We start from the raw sequence: 16,949 nt of genomic DNA on the forward strand, positions 1-16,949 counted from the left end.
CGGTCTTCAAATAGCTCCATATATATACGGTAAAATATGTCAACGAAATTATACGTTGCTGATTACATTGATATTGTATAAGGTTTTTCATTTTATTACACAAAGTTTAGTTTTAAAAAAAGAAATCAGTTTTAAAGAAAATCATGGTGTTTGCACGAGGTAATCACGTGATGACTTATGTCATTGTTACAATTGACACTGCTGGGATAGGAAGGGGGGCCACGAAGCTGAATAATGCAAATGCTTTGTGATACCTCTCATTTGTATCTATATGTATGTGCCGTCCTGCGTGTCTCATAAGCCATATTGGCCGGGCACTGTATATTATATTGGTGTATTTGTATTGTCATTGTGTTACAGTGCGTGACACGAAAATAAAATAATTTTCTTCTTCTTCTCTTCTTCTTCTTGTGAAATCTATTTCATATTCGTATGCAAGTTTTTTGTAGCGGCACAGGTTTATACCATCTTTACAATCGTTCTGTCTACAGCGGGCATTGCACTATGCATATGTATGAGTCTCCCAATGTAGTAGTTCAGGCTAACCCTTGTAAAAACACTTCAAATGAACAGATAATAAGGACTCCAAACAGCCAAAGAGTATTGAACTAAAAGATTAAAATAGCATGTGTGCAATAGCCTTTCGTCAAAGGATAACCTCCCAATGAACAAAATAGCAATGGACGTCACCGCTGTTATATCAAAACGTCACTCTCAACATAAAAGATAATTTTATAAGATATCTTACACAATGAAAACCAATGCATACCCTCTACACGATCCAATTGAAAGAATGCATAGAAATCCCAGTCAGTAACAGCATGGCGTATCATGTGTGTAAATATGTTATTCAATGCATACAATTATTTTGTCATATAAAGGACAATGGTGTACGCCACTGTCAGTAGTGGCAGACTTTGTTAGAGAACTGTCAGGGCATTTAGGTGGCTGTATGGACAGGCCTGGTGTATTGCAGAAAAATTGGTCGTCAGGAAGCAGAACAAAGTGGAGAATTGTATAAAGAAAGTTATATACAGGGGTCAGTAAGCGGGCAGACGTTCTTGTATAAGGGAAATCCCGCAAACTTGGAAATGTATTAAGGCTGAAATTAATGGTTCTATTGACATCCCTGATACTGCACTGGGGATAGCCTGGAGGACGTAAGGTTCAATACACTTAGCGCTGAGACGATCGGGCAATGCTTAGGTAAAGTTATTCATCACTAGTGTGAAGACAACCAACACATCACTGTGGTGCCAAAGATTTAGAAACTTCTCGGGCCCACAGCAACCGGCCCCGACCCTGTAGTGCCATTTCGTGACCCGTGAAGATCCGTGGTTACCCATGCTTGTCGTAAGAGGCGACTAACGGGATCGGGTGGTCAGTCTCGCTGACTTGGTTGACACATGTCATATCTCAATTGGATAGATCGATGTTCATGATGCTCAATCACGGGATTATGTGATCTAGATTCGATAATGTACCGACTACCGAAATGATTATTACACATGACAATTCTTTTCCAGGAGAATATGCCTACGTCACTTTAGACCATTCGCTTGAAGGGCAAGATCAATGCACATTACCATCAAATGTCAAGTTCACGGTGGAGACTGGAGATGAAACGTTGACCTTGAACCTCCGCAGAAATGACCACGTTCATCCAGATGTCCCCTCCTATATAATTGAGATGAGGGACAACGGTCAGACTGACTTCATCCACGAGGAACAAGCGAACTCTGAGGTAGGGATCAGACGGGGTACTGTGGTGGCGTGCATTATTTGTACCTGGGAACCTATCCCATAGGCGCACCCCTTCAACCCCACCCCCACCCCCTTTGTACTGAACGATTGATAAATGACCATTGAAACTCTCGTGGAAACGGGTGAAAATGAAATGTGCACCCCCTTTCTCAAGACTGCCTCCCCACCACCCACCACCCCCACTACCCCTTTCTCTAAAAGCTGAATCCGCCCCTTATCCACACAGTGTTCGTAGGGCTACGCCGTTCGTAAGCCAGTAGGATATAGTACACAGTTACGATATGTCGTAACGTTACGACCGCTTTGTGGATCGGAGCCCTTGTGACGTTACATAGGAATGACTTAGGAAGCGATCATTCAATGCTGGGGTTATCGGGTGGTCAAAGTCATATATCATGTGGGGACATAGAGGGAGAAGGGGGAAGAGGTTGTTTCAAGCAGACCGAATAAAATATCAGTTTATGACCCATGACGACCATTCTCCGAACAAATTCTGTATTGTTGAGGTTATTAAGTGGCCAGGATTAACGACACACAGGTTCCGGGGAATGTCCATTTCTATAGACGTCCAACACTAGCCATCAGGGGGCGGTGGGGTAGCCTAGTGGTTAAATCGTTCGCCCGTCGTGCCCGAGACCCGGGTTCGATTCCCCATAGGGGTACAATGTGTGAAGCCCAATTCTGGTGTCCCCGACGTGATATTGCTGGCATATTGCTAAAAGCGACGTAAATCTATACTCACTGACTCACTCACACGTCAGGAAGAAATTCACTTACTGCAACCTTTCATTGAACACGCTACCAGCACACTTCTTTTCAGTTTCATGGACATTGTCTCCAGTTCCTATATTTCCATTTGCTGTACCGGTCTGAAACTTATGGAGGAACACGGAAGTATGTTTCAGAGTTTACAGGATGGTCCAATAAAAAATTAAAACGTCCATATGAAGAAGTTCATCGTTACCACAAGCCTTCCTTCTTCTCAGTGTCAGGAGAAAGAAATAGAACTACAGACCCGTGCCAGTTATATTCGGACACTTGACGTCATTTCCATAGACTTACATGTTAATTTAGTGTAGCATAAATAATTTTCATGAATTGAATTTTCGTATGATCCTCGTCAAATTTTGCACATTTGTGAGGAATCATCTTACCTACAATCACATAATTTCTGTTTAAATTTCCGTTGCTTATTTATCGAATGGCAACAATTTAATCAACACATGTACAGTGCCGTGAACTCCTTTAACATGGCGGCCTATGGGATTGTGCATTGTGGAACTATACGTAAGTTGGTAAATGTGATGTCATTAGTTAAATGATGGTCGGAAAATTGAACTGTAATTATGTGCGCAGAGCAGAGATGATTTCAAATTTGCCTGTCAAATTTGTAGAAAGAAACATCCTAAACTCACTTCATGAAAATTATTTATGCTACACTGAAATAACATGTAAGTCTATGGAAATGACGTCAAGTGTCCGAATATATATGGCACGAGTCTGTATTTGTTTGTGTTCCATGATTATCTTCGTTAGTCCACACACAGACATGATAGACAGACAGACAGACAGACAGATAGTACATACCCAAACTTCAAATTTTGTTTTGTTGATTTTAAAAATTCATTCATTTTAATAGCGATCGCTGAATACACAGATTGTTGGATGCAAGAGTGATGAATATTCATTGTTCCCACCTCCAACCACCAATGATTGATCTCTTAGCATGTTTAACATCACATAGTTTCAGTGAAGAGTGTATTCCACCATGTTCAATGTCCAACAATTCTCTCCTAGTTACGCGCTGCCTACCAAGACCCGGACCACGAGGCGGCTGTCTTCATCACATGCACGGTGTCTTCCGCTGGGGCTGAATATGAGATGGTGAGCACAGGCCCTCGTGTCTTTGCGAAGATTAAAGATTTTTTTTAAATAATCTTTTGAGATGACCCCGTACTATACATGATGTATTGTACTGTGAAGCTTTTCGAGGCGGGGGTGATCTCAAATGTTTTATGTGTTTTAACATCTTAAATCCTCGCAAAAAGACACGAGGGCCTGTGATGGTGAGGCGGAAACAGAGTATATATGATAGCCATCGATATCTTTGTCCTGAATGTACAATGTAGCCCTGTAGGACTGTAACACAATTAACATTTACGGCGATGTAAACATATATCGTTGGTAAGAATAACCAGTGATCAACAACAAGAGCACAGAAAGATGCACCTGTGACGATCCGGGTTAGAATTGGTCTCAGTAGCCCATGCTTGTCGTAAGAGTTGACTAACGGGATCGGGTGGTCTGGCTAGCTGACTTGGTTGACGCCACAGTCCGTGCTGTATTTCTTTACTCTTGCTTGACAACGGTATACGTATCTATACCGAAACGTCGCATTATAAAAGTTGTTTTCCATAAAGCATCGTACTTTTTCTTATTGGTTGACATCATCGTATACCAATAGCATCGATCGATGTTCACAAAGTTCATCACTGGATTGTCTGGTCCAGACTCGATTATTTACTGACCGCCGCCATATAGCTGAAACATTGCTCCTCCAGCGTGTAATTACATAAATGTATGTCTCATGTCCTCTTCCAGGAGGGTAGCCTGTTTGTGGGTAGCGTCAAGTACCGTCTCCTCCCGTCCCAGTCCACAGTACCCTTCTACCGCCGGCTGTTTCACTCGGGGACAGAGAAACTCTACCACGTGATCAGAGCTAAAGAGGACCTCCCGTTTGATGCCCACATTACAGGTGAGCAAACATTGCTGCATAGTTACAAATGTTGGAAATTGTGTCACAGTGAGTGAGTGAGTATGATTTTACGCCGTTTTATTTGCAATATTCCAGCAATATCACTGGGACACAAAAAATGGGCTTCACACATTGTACCCATGTGGGGACTCGAACCCGGGTCTTCGGCGTGACGAGCGAACGCTTTAGCCACTAGGCTACCCCAAAATCCCATAAATGTGTCTGAAAGAGAGTCAATTCTGAATTGAAAAGGGGCGGTGGGGTAGCCTAGTGGTTAAAGTGTTCGCTCGTCACGCCGAAGACCCGGGTTCGATTCCCCACGTGGGTACAATGTGTGAAGCCAATTTCTGGTGTCCCCCGCCGTGATATTTCTGGAATATTACTAAAAGCGGTGTAAAACTAAACTCACTCACTCACTGAATTGAAAACATCAGTTTAAGATTATATGAAGTCGTGGTTTTAGTCCAGAAGTGGATCAATCAATATATTACACCATTATAGTGTTTGTTTGTTTGGCGCTGCGCTCATCAGTATTACAGCTGCTTTGTCTCTTGTAATTCAATCTGAACCCAACAAACAAGTGACTGACATGTATTTGTGTATTGAATACTATACGCTGACAATACAATAGATATGTCATAAAATTATATATTTATCATTCATTACAGTAATGTGTCTTTTTATACATTCCAGTTGAGAAGTATGAAGAGATTATCAGGAGGAGTCTCGACGACATCCGGTTACCCCCCGCACGTGCTGCACGTGAAAAACGTGCAGTTGATGACCCTATAACCTACAATATTGACATCATAGCTCTGTTGGACTATTCGCTTGTCAAAGTGTAAGTTGTTTGCGTGTTTGTTTCTTTCTTTCTTTTATTATTTGTTTGACTCCGCACTCGACTATTTTCGAGCTTCATGACGGCCGTCTGTAAATATTCCAATATGAACCAGACAATCCAATGATTGACATCATGAGCATTGATCTGCGCAATTGGGATACGACACTGGGTCTTTCATTAACCATTAGCCTGATCACTCGACTGTCCTAGGGCCAAGGTTTTAATCATCAAAATGTTTCTACTATTTATTGTATGGCTTGTTTTCGTCACGATATGGCTGCAATATTGCCGATTTGACGTTAAATATTAACTCACTCACTCACTCACTCCTTGGGACAAGCGTGGTTTGCTGAAGACAAATTCCAACCCGTATCAACCAACCGGGTGTGTAAGGTTTTGTTTGTTGTTTTACGCCGCACTCAGCAATATTCCAGCTATATGGTGGCGGTCTGTAAATAACCAAGTCTGGACCAGACAAGCCAGTTATCAACAGCATGAGCATCGATCTACACAATTGGGAACCGATGACATGTGTCAAACCAAGTCAGCGAGCCTGAGCACCCGATCCCGTTAGTCGCCTCTTACGACAAGCATGGGTTACTGAACACAGGCCCTCGTGTCTTTGCGCGGATTAAAGATTTTTAAAAATATATAAAAATTTGAGATGACCCCCGACTCGAAATGCTTCCCAGTACAATACATTAATGTACTGAGAAGCATTTCGAGTCGGGGGTCATCTCAACAACAATTTTTTATAAATCTTTAATCCTCGCAAAGACACGAGGGCCTGTGTTACTGAAGACCAATTCTTACAGGGGTCTTCACGGGTCAGTGTGTAAGATAGTTCAGTTATATAAAAGCACGTCAGCAAACATGCTTACCATTTTGGTGAAGCCTAAGAGTACTGTTTGGTGCTGAAAAACCAAGAATATTCAGCGAATCTGGGATTCGAACCAAGGCACCTAGCGCGGGAGGCGTCTGGGTAGCCTAGTGGTTAAAGCGTTCGCCCGTCACGCCGAAGACCCTGGTTCGATTCCCCACATGGGTACAAGATTTTAAGCCCATTTCTGCTGTGCCCGCCTTGATGTTGTTTGAATGTTGCTAAAAGTGGCGTAAAACCCAACTCACTCACTCATTTGAAACTACACCTGAATCACCTGACTCGATAACAAATATAATATCCAGCTTAAGAATTCCTTTATTTAATCATCATTTCATATCTTACCACACACTGGTTGAACTCGATTACTTTAACAAGGCAGTTTACGGGATGAAGCAACAATATACCCTCAACCGATTCATGTCGTTAAAAGATCTAATCAGAAACTACTGGACCGCGAACCAGCGTCAAACCCACTGGGTCAATGTGACAGTGATGTTTAATAAGAGGGATGGCAACGCACAGGGGTAACCTTGGGAAAAACACACATCACAACTAAGTCTATGAAAACATAAATTAAATCCACGATTTCAAAAGAAATATGTAATAATAGAGTACGTGTGTTAAGTCATTCAGAACTATATAAATGTTGTCAGCAGAGGTTTAAGAGAAGCCATACCTCTCAGTGGCAAGTATCAAATGTTTTTTCTATTGAAAGTATATCAACGTTTCAATAATACATTAAAATATTTACCGTCCTGGCGCTTAGCAAGCCCTCAAAGAATACTACTACATATTTATAATATAATGACGTATGAGTATAATATCTTTTTATGTATGATATATTCTTATTTATGTATTACGTATTTTTGTGAATTTTTAAAAGTTAAATATTTTTATCAAACTTTAAAAAATTTAAAATACATAATAAACAAGAGCTGATGGGTATCGACATTTCTGAGATACCCCTCGTACTTTAACTATAATAGTTCTGGGCCCCGTTCCTCAAGCCGATCGTAGCGCTACGACAGTCGTAAGTCTATGTTAAAGTATGGGAGTTACGATCATGTTAGCGCTACGATCGCTTTGAGGAACGGGGCCCAGGGCACAAGTGTACTATATTACACTGTACATGGGTAGAGAGGACTGTATTTCTTAAATCGTATCTTTGAAAATATAATAAATACGACAATACCCGTTCCATATTAATAACACGTGTGTGTTTATGAATCACTATCAAATAGTGATGATAGCAGGTTTTCGCAAACAGTTGAGGGTAACCGGTAGCCAAACACAATGATACCCAGAACATATATACAACGTTTCAAACATTGTAAGGATCACGTGAACACCAATTCATTTCTCAATCCAGTCTTCGCTGGACCAATATATTTACGCAAAATTACCGAGCCAAAGAATACGTTGGCTATGTTTTTTTCAAATTGATTCAGGGAGGAGAAATGGTTACATTTAACAGTATTTATAGTTGCACATTTACATTAAAAAAACTCAGTATACTTTCTTTTGGCCCTTAGTATATGTATTTTATTTATTCTGTCATTAATGTGGATAAAACCACTTTCGTTTAAATAGGAATCGCAGAACGTATGAACACGTTTCAAACTAGCTGAATTCGTCATGACGAAGATCCGCTTCGATCCCCTCCATGGGTGCAATATATAGAGCCCCGCCGTGATATTGCTGACATATTGCTGAAAGCGGCGTAAAACTATACTCATTCACTCACTCATTCACTTATAGTTGTACACAACGGAATTCATACCTTACCTCCTCGAGTTCTGCTTTATCTATGCGATTATGAGCCTTAGCTAGTCTGTACCATGACACACTGTGACAAAACTGATTCACTCATGTTTCAGTTGGACGGCTCGGGAAGGGGGCGACACCGTAAAAGGAACAGCGGAAATGAAGAAATACTTTGCGCATGTCATTAACGCTGTGAGTTGGTCTGACCTATGGAATCCTAGAAGGGACATTGTTGCGTTGTCTCGTTGCCCTTACAAAAACCAACAAAAAGCGCCCAAATTTACCAGCAGCACTACACAGCGACAATGCGAGAACGTAACATATTGGCAATTGTTGTTTTACGCCGCACTCAGCAATATTCTAACTATATGGTGGCGGTCTGTAAATAATCGAGTCTGGACCAGACAATCCAGTGATCAGCAGCATGAACACCAATCTACGCAATTGGGTGAGTGAGTGAGTTTAGTTTTACGCCGCACTCTACAATATTCCAGCTTCATGGCGGCGGTCTGTAAATACTCGTGTCTGGACCAGACAATATAGTGATCAATAGCATGAGCATCGTTCTACGCAATTGGGATACGATGACACGTGTGGGTTACTGAAGATCAATTTTAGCCCGGATCTTCACGGGTGTCTACGCAATTGGGAACCGATGACATGTGTCACCCAAGTCAGCGAGCCTCACCACAGATCCTATTAGTCGACTCTTACAACAAGCATAGGCTACTGAAGATCAATTCTAACCCGGATCTTCGCGGGTATATTATTTGGGGGGCAATACAGGGGAAAATGCGACAATGTCCGTTCCAGGCTTCCATACTCAGCTCTGTTTAGGAATGTATACAATCGTCACATCTTCGTCTAACTAACAGGTTATGATTGTTAAAATAACGGTAATTTGCTGGACTGGGATTTCTGTAAATCTCAAAAAGCAAGATAATTTTTATCAGTCATGGTTTGAAGTCATAACACTAACACTACAATGTTGTTGTTTTCGTTTTGTTGCTGTTGTTGTTGTTGTTGTTGTTCACGTGTGTTTGTGTACGTGTCTAGTACATACCCAGCTAACAACTTCACGTTGTCACAATGTTGTCACGACGTTATGCTTTAGTTGTTTCAACGTTATTCTGTGTTCTTCCATTTACGCTGTCACAACGTTGTGGCCTGACGTTGTGAAACGTCATTCTTACGTTGCCACAAGGCTACGTTATTTGATACTAGCGTATATCAAGTTGTCTTAACGTTCTATTTAACGTTAACAGTCTAATCTTTTTCCCTGTAGTGAACAGTGCATAATAACCAAAGCAGAAATTCACTTCAATGTCTGTTCGTCAATTTTCATGCTGTTTTGGTCGTGTATTTTCTGAAGCTGTAGCTGAATAGTGAAGAATGAATCTCAGTCTCAAAGTGAAAAGTTTTACAGAAAACTCTATCGTGACACCAAGTTATAAGAAACGTTGTTATAACGTTGCGAGGAGCCCAAAGCATACGTTTCCTCAACGTAGATTTGCAACGCTGTTATTATATGGTGAGATGACGTTATAAAATGCCGTAATACTAACGTTGTGTCATGACGTTACCAATCTACAACCTTCCAACAACGTTGGGAAACGTTGTGTGTTAGCTGGGTTGTTGTTCCTTTAACAATCTTCATCTTCATCTGTACGGATCTACACAGATCAGGGGCCACATAGAATAAACAACTTTTTTAATGACTTAAATTGTTTGATAAATACTTTCCCAGGTAAAATCTCTGATACTTAGTTTTGCCATCCTTATTCGCAGGTAAGTCTTCGCTTTAAGAGCATCAACAGCAGCTTCACCAACCACGTGTTCAACATCCGTCTGGTGGGCTTCTTCATTGCTATGGTACGTATTAACACTATGAAGTTTTGCATCTCTGCGCCTAAGACTGATCTGATATTGTCAGGGAAATTGCTTCGCCTGGCTATGCTAGGATCCGCAGTGTAGATTCCAGCAGTTACATTTAGGTACAACTTTGTCCACCCGGGGAAAATGTTGTGGAGCAAATGAATGAATACGGTTTTACGCCGCTTTTAGCAATATGACGGCGGGGGACATCAAAAACGGGCTTCAGGTGTTGTGGCGCTGTGGGGAACCGAACCGGGTCTTCAACGAACGAAGCCTAATTCTCCAGAGTCAATGTTTTATTTGTGAATGTGGCATGGCTCTATTATTGTGACTAGGGCATAAAACAACATGTACTCACTTACAATTAAATGTTAGCTGGACAATAAGATAATTAATCAAACACAACTTTGACTTTTGTCCCAAATGACTTTATCGGCGCGTGTATATAAATACTAGATAGAATGAGTTCAGTTTTACGCCGCTTTTAACAAAATTCCAGCAATATCACCTCGGGAGACACCAGAAATGGGCTTCACACATTGTAACCATGTGGGGAATCGAACCCGGGTCTTCGGCATGACGAGAGAACGCTTTGACCACTAGGCTACAACGCCGTCCCCTATTTAGAAAGAAAGAACTGACAGTCTGCGTTACCGCCTTTCACTCAAAACCAAACTCCGGATTCAGCACTACAAATATATACTCTCCCAAAAAAGACCCGTATCTAGGAATTTCAACTGTATTTTTATGTTTATTTTGAAACATCTTGTAGGCTTTATGAGTCAATGAAATATAGCGAAATTGCACACTGAGAATGCAGACTTATCCGTCTTTGGCACCAACTCGAGGAAAGTCAGTTTGAGTGTCACATGGAGACGTGTGGTGGCGCTGAAGTCAATACCTCGTGTGACCACCGTGGGCATCCAGAACTGCACGGCATCGCCTCGGCATCGAACGAATAAGTCTCAGAATCTCGTGTTGCCCAATCGCAGCCAACTCTGCCTGTAGTGCCTGTGGGAGTTGCTGAAGTGTTTGGGGCTGAGGCTTACGGCGTCGCACCCGTCTGTCCAGGGCATCCCACAGATGTTCGATCGGGTTTAAGTCCGGTGATCTTGAGGGCCAGGGAAGCACATTGATGTTGTGGTTCTGGGGGAAGCCTCTCGTGTGACGTGCTGTGTGGGGCCTGGCATTGTCCTGTTGAAACAACTCCTTCTGGCGATCAATGATTGGAAGGAGGTGTGGGCGTAGGATTTCGGCACGGTACCGTTGAGCTGTCAGGTTGCCCTGGATCATCACCAAATCACTTCTCCTACGGCAGGTGATCACCCCCACACCTGACCCGGCCGAATCTGTCTACTTGGGGAACGCAAGCGTCGGCGAAACGTTCACGTCCACGTCTGTACACCCGCATTCTTCCATCGCGTCGTTCCAATAGAAATCGTGATTCATCACTGAACCAGATTCTACGGCAATTTGGTAGGTTCCAGGTCTGAACGTTGGTGCACCATTGAACTCGATGTCGGCGATGTTGTTGTCGAAGCACAGGGCCAAAATAAGGTCTTCTGGCACGTAAACCAGCCTCTCTCAACCTTTTCCTGACGGTCTGTGCAGAAAGCCTCCTCAATCCGGGTATTTGTCGAGCGGTACTGGTCGCCGTAGCTGTTCGATGACGCAGGTGATGTACCCGATGAAGCGATCCTGTGCCGCAGTGGTCACTTGAGGTCGCCCACTACGAGGGGCATCTGCTACCGCATTCTGCCGTCGATATCTCTCCAAGAGCCGTGAAATGGTGCTTTGGTGAACATATATGCGTCGGGCAACTGCACTTTGAGACTGGCCAGCTTCAAGCAAACCAATGGCGATATGACGGTTGGGTTCACTTAGACGTGGCATTTTGCGTTGGTCAACAATATTCCAAATACAGTGATAGTCGACAGACAGCGATCAACCTTTTATACCCATCATTGAGACTATCTCATCCCCAACCTTCACGTGCATTGCATGTGAATTGTGTATTCTGTGACACTACACGCCGAAATTGAAAATCATGCTATTAAATACGGGTATTTTACGGATGGTGCGTTTCAAAACATAAACACCATAGGACTCATAAACAGAGCAAAACCTTTTGTGAAATGAATCACGTTTTAATTCATTGCTACATGAACTTGCTATTTTCATGATGAGTTTCTTTTTTTTGGAGAGTATAGGTACATGTAAGTCACATCCTAAAAGTCTAAAGTGCCTATTTATGAAATAAATATATCAGTTTATATCATAAATGTGACCATACTAGGTAGGAATATGTTATCTTCAGAACGAGTCGGCCGCTCCCTGGTCCGAGGAGAACAGAGATCACATCACCACCAACAACACATGGCAACTCAACGCCACTGTAGTCCTAGATGACCTGAAGACGTGGGCCGGCTCTACCACAGACGTCCCTAAACACGACCACATCATGATGTTCACAGAGTAAACAGAAATATTCTTATACTAACGTCCATATCATGATGTTCACATGGTATCTATATAATCATCAATAGCCTTACTAGTAACTTCCATATGACTAATTAAACCGTAGTGGTTACAGCGTCCGCCTGAAGAGCGGAAGGTCGCGGGTTCGATCCCCGGCCGCGTCATACCAAAAGACGTTAAAATATGGTACTTGTTGGTCCCTGCCTGGCGCTTGGCATTAATGGGTACAACAAGGACTGGTCGGCTCGGAGTCAGTATATGTCTGAGTATTCATGGGGGTATTCATGCTTAACTGCGGCATGGTATCTCAGTGAGCAAGTACTATAAAATCAGCTTACGTCTGGGCTGATTCAAGCAGCCACACATACACATACACACGCATGCACGTCGTCATGTGAGCGAAATATTCTTAAGTACGACGTTAAACCCCATTTCACCTCACCTCACCTCCATATGACTGGTCTTATGTCCTCTGACGGTTCTTTCAATGAACAATCATACGTTCATTGAATGGATGCACACATTACACTCACGTTCACTGAGTTCATTATGTTGATATCCTTACATTCATCTTGACATTCACACCAAGCCGAGGACATGTACATGTGTCGGGATATGCTGTATTGAAAACGTAGAGTGTTATATATTTATGATGCCTGGTATGGAATCCGAGAAGGGACATTGTCGCGTTGTCGCATTGTCGCCCTCTCAGAAACAAGTAAAATGAGGCAAAATAAGCCAAAACGCGACAACGCGACATTTCGCCCATTTATTTGTCGCTATGCCACGTGTCGCCCTTTGGAGGAATAAAAAAGAATATTATTCAAAACGCGACACGCGACATCGCGACAATGCGACAAATGGGCGATATGTCGCGTTGTCGCGTGTCGCGTTTTGGTTAATTTTGCCTCATTTTGCTTGTATTTGAGAGGGCGACAACGCGACAATTCGACAACGCGACAATGTCCCTTCCAGGATTCCATAGCCTGGTGTGTTAGCCAAATACCCATGATCGTGTGTTTCACCAAAATGGTAAACAGACGTTTATGGTATCAACATGGACGTAAAACGCACACGCCTACTGATCAAAGTATCGTTGAGCAAATCGCACTCACTCACTCACTCACTCATACATTTTTCGACGACCACTACGACATCTATCCCAGCATCATATACATATTATATCCCTGTCCTCACAGTCACGTACATGCACGATGTGTCACTGTGAACTATCAGACACACTGGTAGACGCAAATCCGATGTGTAAATTTATATCATTAAATTTATTTTCAGCTATGACTTGGTGACGGATGACAACGGTTTCCGCTTCAACTATACAACGGGTAAGCTCAGTTAGTAGTAGTAGTAGTAGTAGTAGTAGTAGTAGTAGTAATAGTAGTAGTAGTAGTAGAATATTGAACATGTTAAGTAGTAGTAGTGGTACTAGTAGTAGTTTAACGCCGCACTCAGCAATATTCCAGCTATATGGCGACGGTCTGTAAATAATCGAGTCTGGACCAGACAATCCAGTGATCAGCATCGTGAGCATCGATCTACGCAGTTGGGATACGATGACATGTGTCAATGAAGCCAGCGAGCTTGATCGCCGGATCCCGTTAGTCGCCTCTTAAGACAATGAGTTACTGAAGACCAATTCTATCCCAACGACACCCATGTGCGGCTCGTTGTGCAGCGTGTTAAAACAAGTTGATTTTATGGACGCTTCTCCCTATCTATCTCATGTTTGTAATCATAGTTGGACAATGGTTTTGGTTAGCTGCCTTGAACTGTATGGAGAAAAGAAAGTGCAGATCTAACAATGCTATGGTGCTGACAAATCAATAATCATAATTAGGACGTATCTAAGATTCGAACCCACGATCCATTAGTATTCTCATCAGACGACTACCACAACCATTCACCTCTGACATTTAAATCTATTCCGTACACAAAGAACTTAATTGATCACTCCCTGTATTTTAGCAATGATAGGTTTTCAACACGTACATAAAACACGAATTTTTCTGACCCGTATAATCCTTTGACTCATAAACAATGACAAAATGATTGGAGTTCATGTTGATTTTATGATGATAAATAGTCATTTTGAAAAAAATACAATGATTTTCATACAAAACCATGTTTGTACAAGTTTGGTCCTGGACAGTCAAAATGTCATTTTGCGCGTCTTGCACGATTCAAGGTCAATACCGAGTGTAACTTCCATGTGACTGTATGACAGCCAGCACTCTCCTCCTACTTCCTGTCTGCCTCCTGATCCTCTGAAGGACCAGTCTACGCCATTCCTCGTGTAAAGCAGCTTCCAATTGGGCTAGGTTCTGTACAGGAGGATCCCTTTTTTTTGCACACGACAACCAATCATGTCCTAGATATACCCCAAAGGGTTAAGATCGGAGCTCATTCAATCGTGAGATATGTCAAGGGGGTGCTTAACTAAGTTCTTTGTGTATATATCCATCTTGTACTGTATACGTCCATCAGTCAATGAATACATTTCTTCAGGGTTCGCCTATGTCGCCACCACGTGTGCTACCGACGGATCGAGCGTGTCTATAGTGGAGGACCATGGAGGCTTTCAAAGTGTCGGCACAGCCGCTCATGAATTAGGCCACAGGTGAGTCTGGTAGAGTGAGTGAGTTTGGGTTTACGTCGCTTTTAGCAACATTCCAGTAATACCACGGCAAGGGACACCAAAATGGGCTTCACGCATTGTACCCATATAGGAAACCGAACCCGGGTCTTCGGCGTGACGAGCGAACGCTTTAACCACTAGGCTATCCCACCGCCCTGAGTCTGGTACACTGAACAGCATGGCATCTGACCTAAGCTGAAAATACCACGTGATCTCTAGCCACTGACGGTTTATTGCCACGCTTTAGCGGATCATGCCCGGGGAGCATATTGGAGTCAAGCCCACGATCAGCAGAACCAAAGGGAGGCAACTCACCTCAGACCACTGGGTCATCCGTGTCCGTACTCATCAGGTGTCGCTACTTGTCACATTCTGCAATAACATAATCAGCTTCACGGACAAATACCTGAATATTACCTTTCTCCAACACGGAGAACGGGGGCGGTTAGGGTAGCATAGTGGTTAAAGCAATCGCTCGTCACGCCGAAGACCCAGGTTCGATTGCCCACATGGGTACAATGTGTGAAGCCCATTTCTGATGTCCTCTGCCGTAATATTGCGGTTATATTGCGGTAATATTGCTGAATGAGGGATACAACCATATAACTGATCCTATATACTTGCAGCCTTGGAGCACTACACGACGGGAAGAATAATACTTGTAGGTCAGAAGACCGGTACGTGATGGCATCAACATCCCACGATGAGTCGCCAGGCAACAAGTTCAACCCTTGGTACTTCTCCAGCTGCTCCGTGCAATACTTCGTGGACTACATCAACACTTCGATCACAGCTGACCCGTAAGATGCTTCATGAATATGCGTCTGTGTGCGCGCGTGTGTGTGTGTATATGCGCGTATGGTGAGGTGAGGTGAAATTGGGTTTTACGTCGTGCTTGAGAATATTTCGCTCATATGACGACGTGCATGCGTTTGTATGTGTATGTGCGGCTGCTTGTACTAGCCCAGACTTAAGCTGGTTTTATAGAGCTAGCCCACTGAGATACCATGCCGCAGTGAAGCATGAATACCCCACTCAGACACATTATACTCACTCCGAACCGACCAGTCCTTGTTGTACCCATTAATGCCGAGCGCAAGGCAGGGACCAACAAGTACAATATTTTAATGTCTTTTTGATATGACGCGGTCGGGGATCGAACCCGCGACCTTCCGCTCTCCGGGCGGACTCTCTAACCACAGGTTGCGGTTGCACGTATGGCTGTAGTCGTAGTGGGGTGTGTGTTGTGGGGAGGTCGGGCGGGGAGTTAGTGGAAGGCGGATGGGTTACGGCGGTATGGGGTTATTGGTTGGGCCGCACTCAGCAATATTCCAGCTTTAAGGCCGCAGTGTGTAAATAATCGAGTCTGGACCATCCATTGATCAGTAGCACGAGCATCGGTCTATACAATTGGGATACGATCTTCTGCAACCCATACTTGTCGTAAGAAGCGACTAACGGGATTGGGTTGACGCATGTCATCATATCCAAGTTGCGAAGATCGATGTTCATGATGTAGATCACTCGATTGTCTGGTCCAGACCCGATTATTTACAGATCGCCGCCATACAGCTGGACTATTGCCGTGTTAAACAACGAATCAAACCTTACCACGAAAACCCGGCTAGTGTATATTGGTACCTGTAGAAGGATACTGACTCGCTGCTTTTATTTCAGGAACAAAACATCATGTTTCATGGATCCCCTTCCGGTACTGGTCGGCATTCCTGACATCAGTGGGGAAATGCCTGGTCAGCTTCTGCCCCCAGATGACCAGTGCAGACAACAATTCGGCAACACCTCCTACCTGTGCAGAGTAAGATCATACAGATTTTAAAACTACCGCGCGGATGGTATTTGCTCTTAACGGAGAGTGAGTGAAGGTTGTTTTGTGCTGAATTTATAGTCTGTTTGCAGTGAAAACGTACCGATGAAT

At 43.2% G+C, this 16,949-nt stretch overlaps 1 protein-coding gene across 1 annotated transcript in view; it reads left to right on the plus strand.

Annotated features, from left to right (window-relative positions):
• Window positions 1–16,949, plus strand: part of LOC124262308 — a 42,375-nt gene that overhangs the window by 8,910 nt on the left and 16,516 nt on the right. The window contains exons 2-12 of the mRNA XM_046696796.1: window positions 1,527–1,744; window positions 3,562–3,648; window positions 4,366–4,519; window positions 5,213–5,360; window positions 8,121–8,199; window positions 9,796–9,879; window positions 12,200–12,357; window positions 13,654–13,703; window positions 14,884–14,995; window positions 15,640–15,813; window positions 16,691–16,829. Of these exons, the coding sequence (XP_046552752.1) occupies window positions 1,527–1,744; window positions 3,562–3,648; window positions 4,366–4,519; window positions 5,213–5,360; window positions 8,121–8,199; window positions 9,796–9,879; window positions 12,200–12,357; window positions 13,654–13,703; window positions 14,884–14,995; window positions 15,640–15,813; window positions 16,691–16,829 (1,403 nt within the window). The remainder of the gene's footprint in view (window positions 1–1,526; window positions 1,745–3,561; window positions 3,649–4,365; window positions 4,520–5,212; window positions 5,361–8,120; window positions 8,200–9,795; window positions 9,880–12,199; window positions 12,358–13,653; window positions 13,704–14,883; window positions 14,996–15,639; window positions 15,814–16,690; window positions 16,830–16,949) is intronic.

This window comes from Haliotis rubra, unplaced genomic scaffold (assembly GCF_003918875.1).
Source record: "Haliotis rubra isolate DU_JTF1 unplaced genomic scaffold, ASM391887v1 Scf83, whole genome shotgun sequence".
Taxonomy (NCBI): Eukaryota; Metazoa; Mollusca; class Gastropoda; order Lepetellida; family Haliotidae; genus Haliotis; species Haliotis rubra.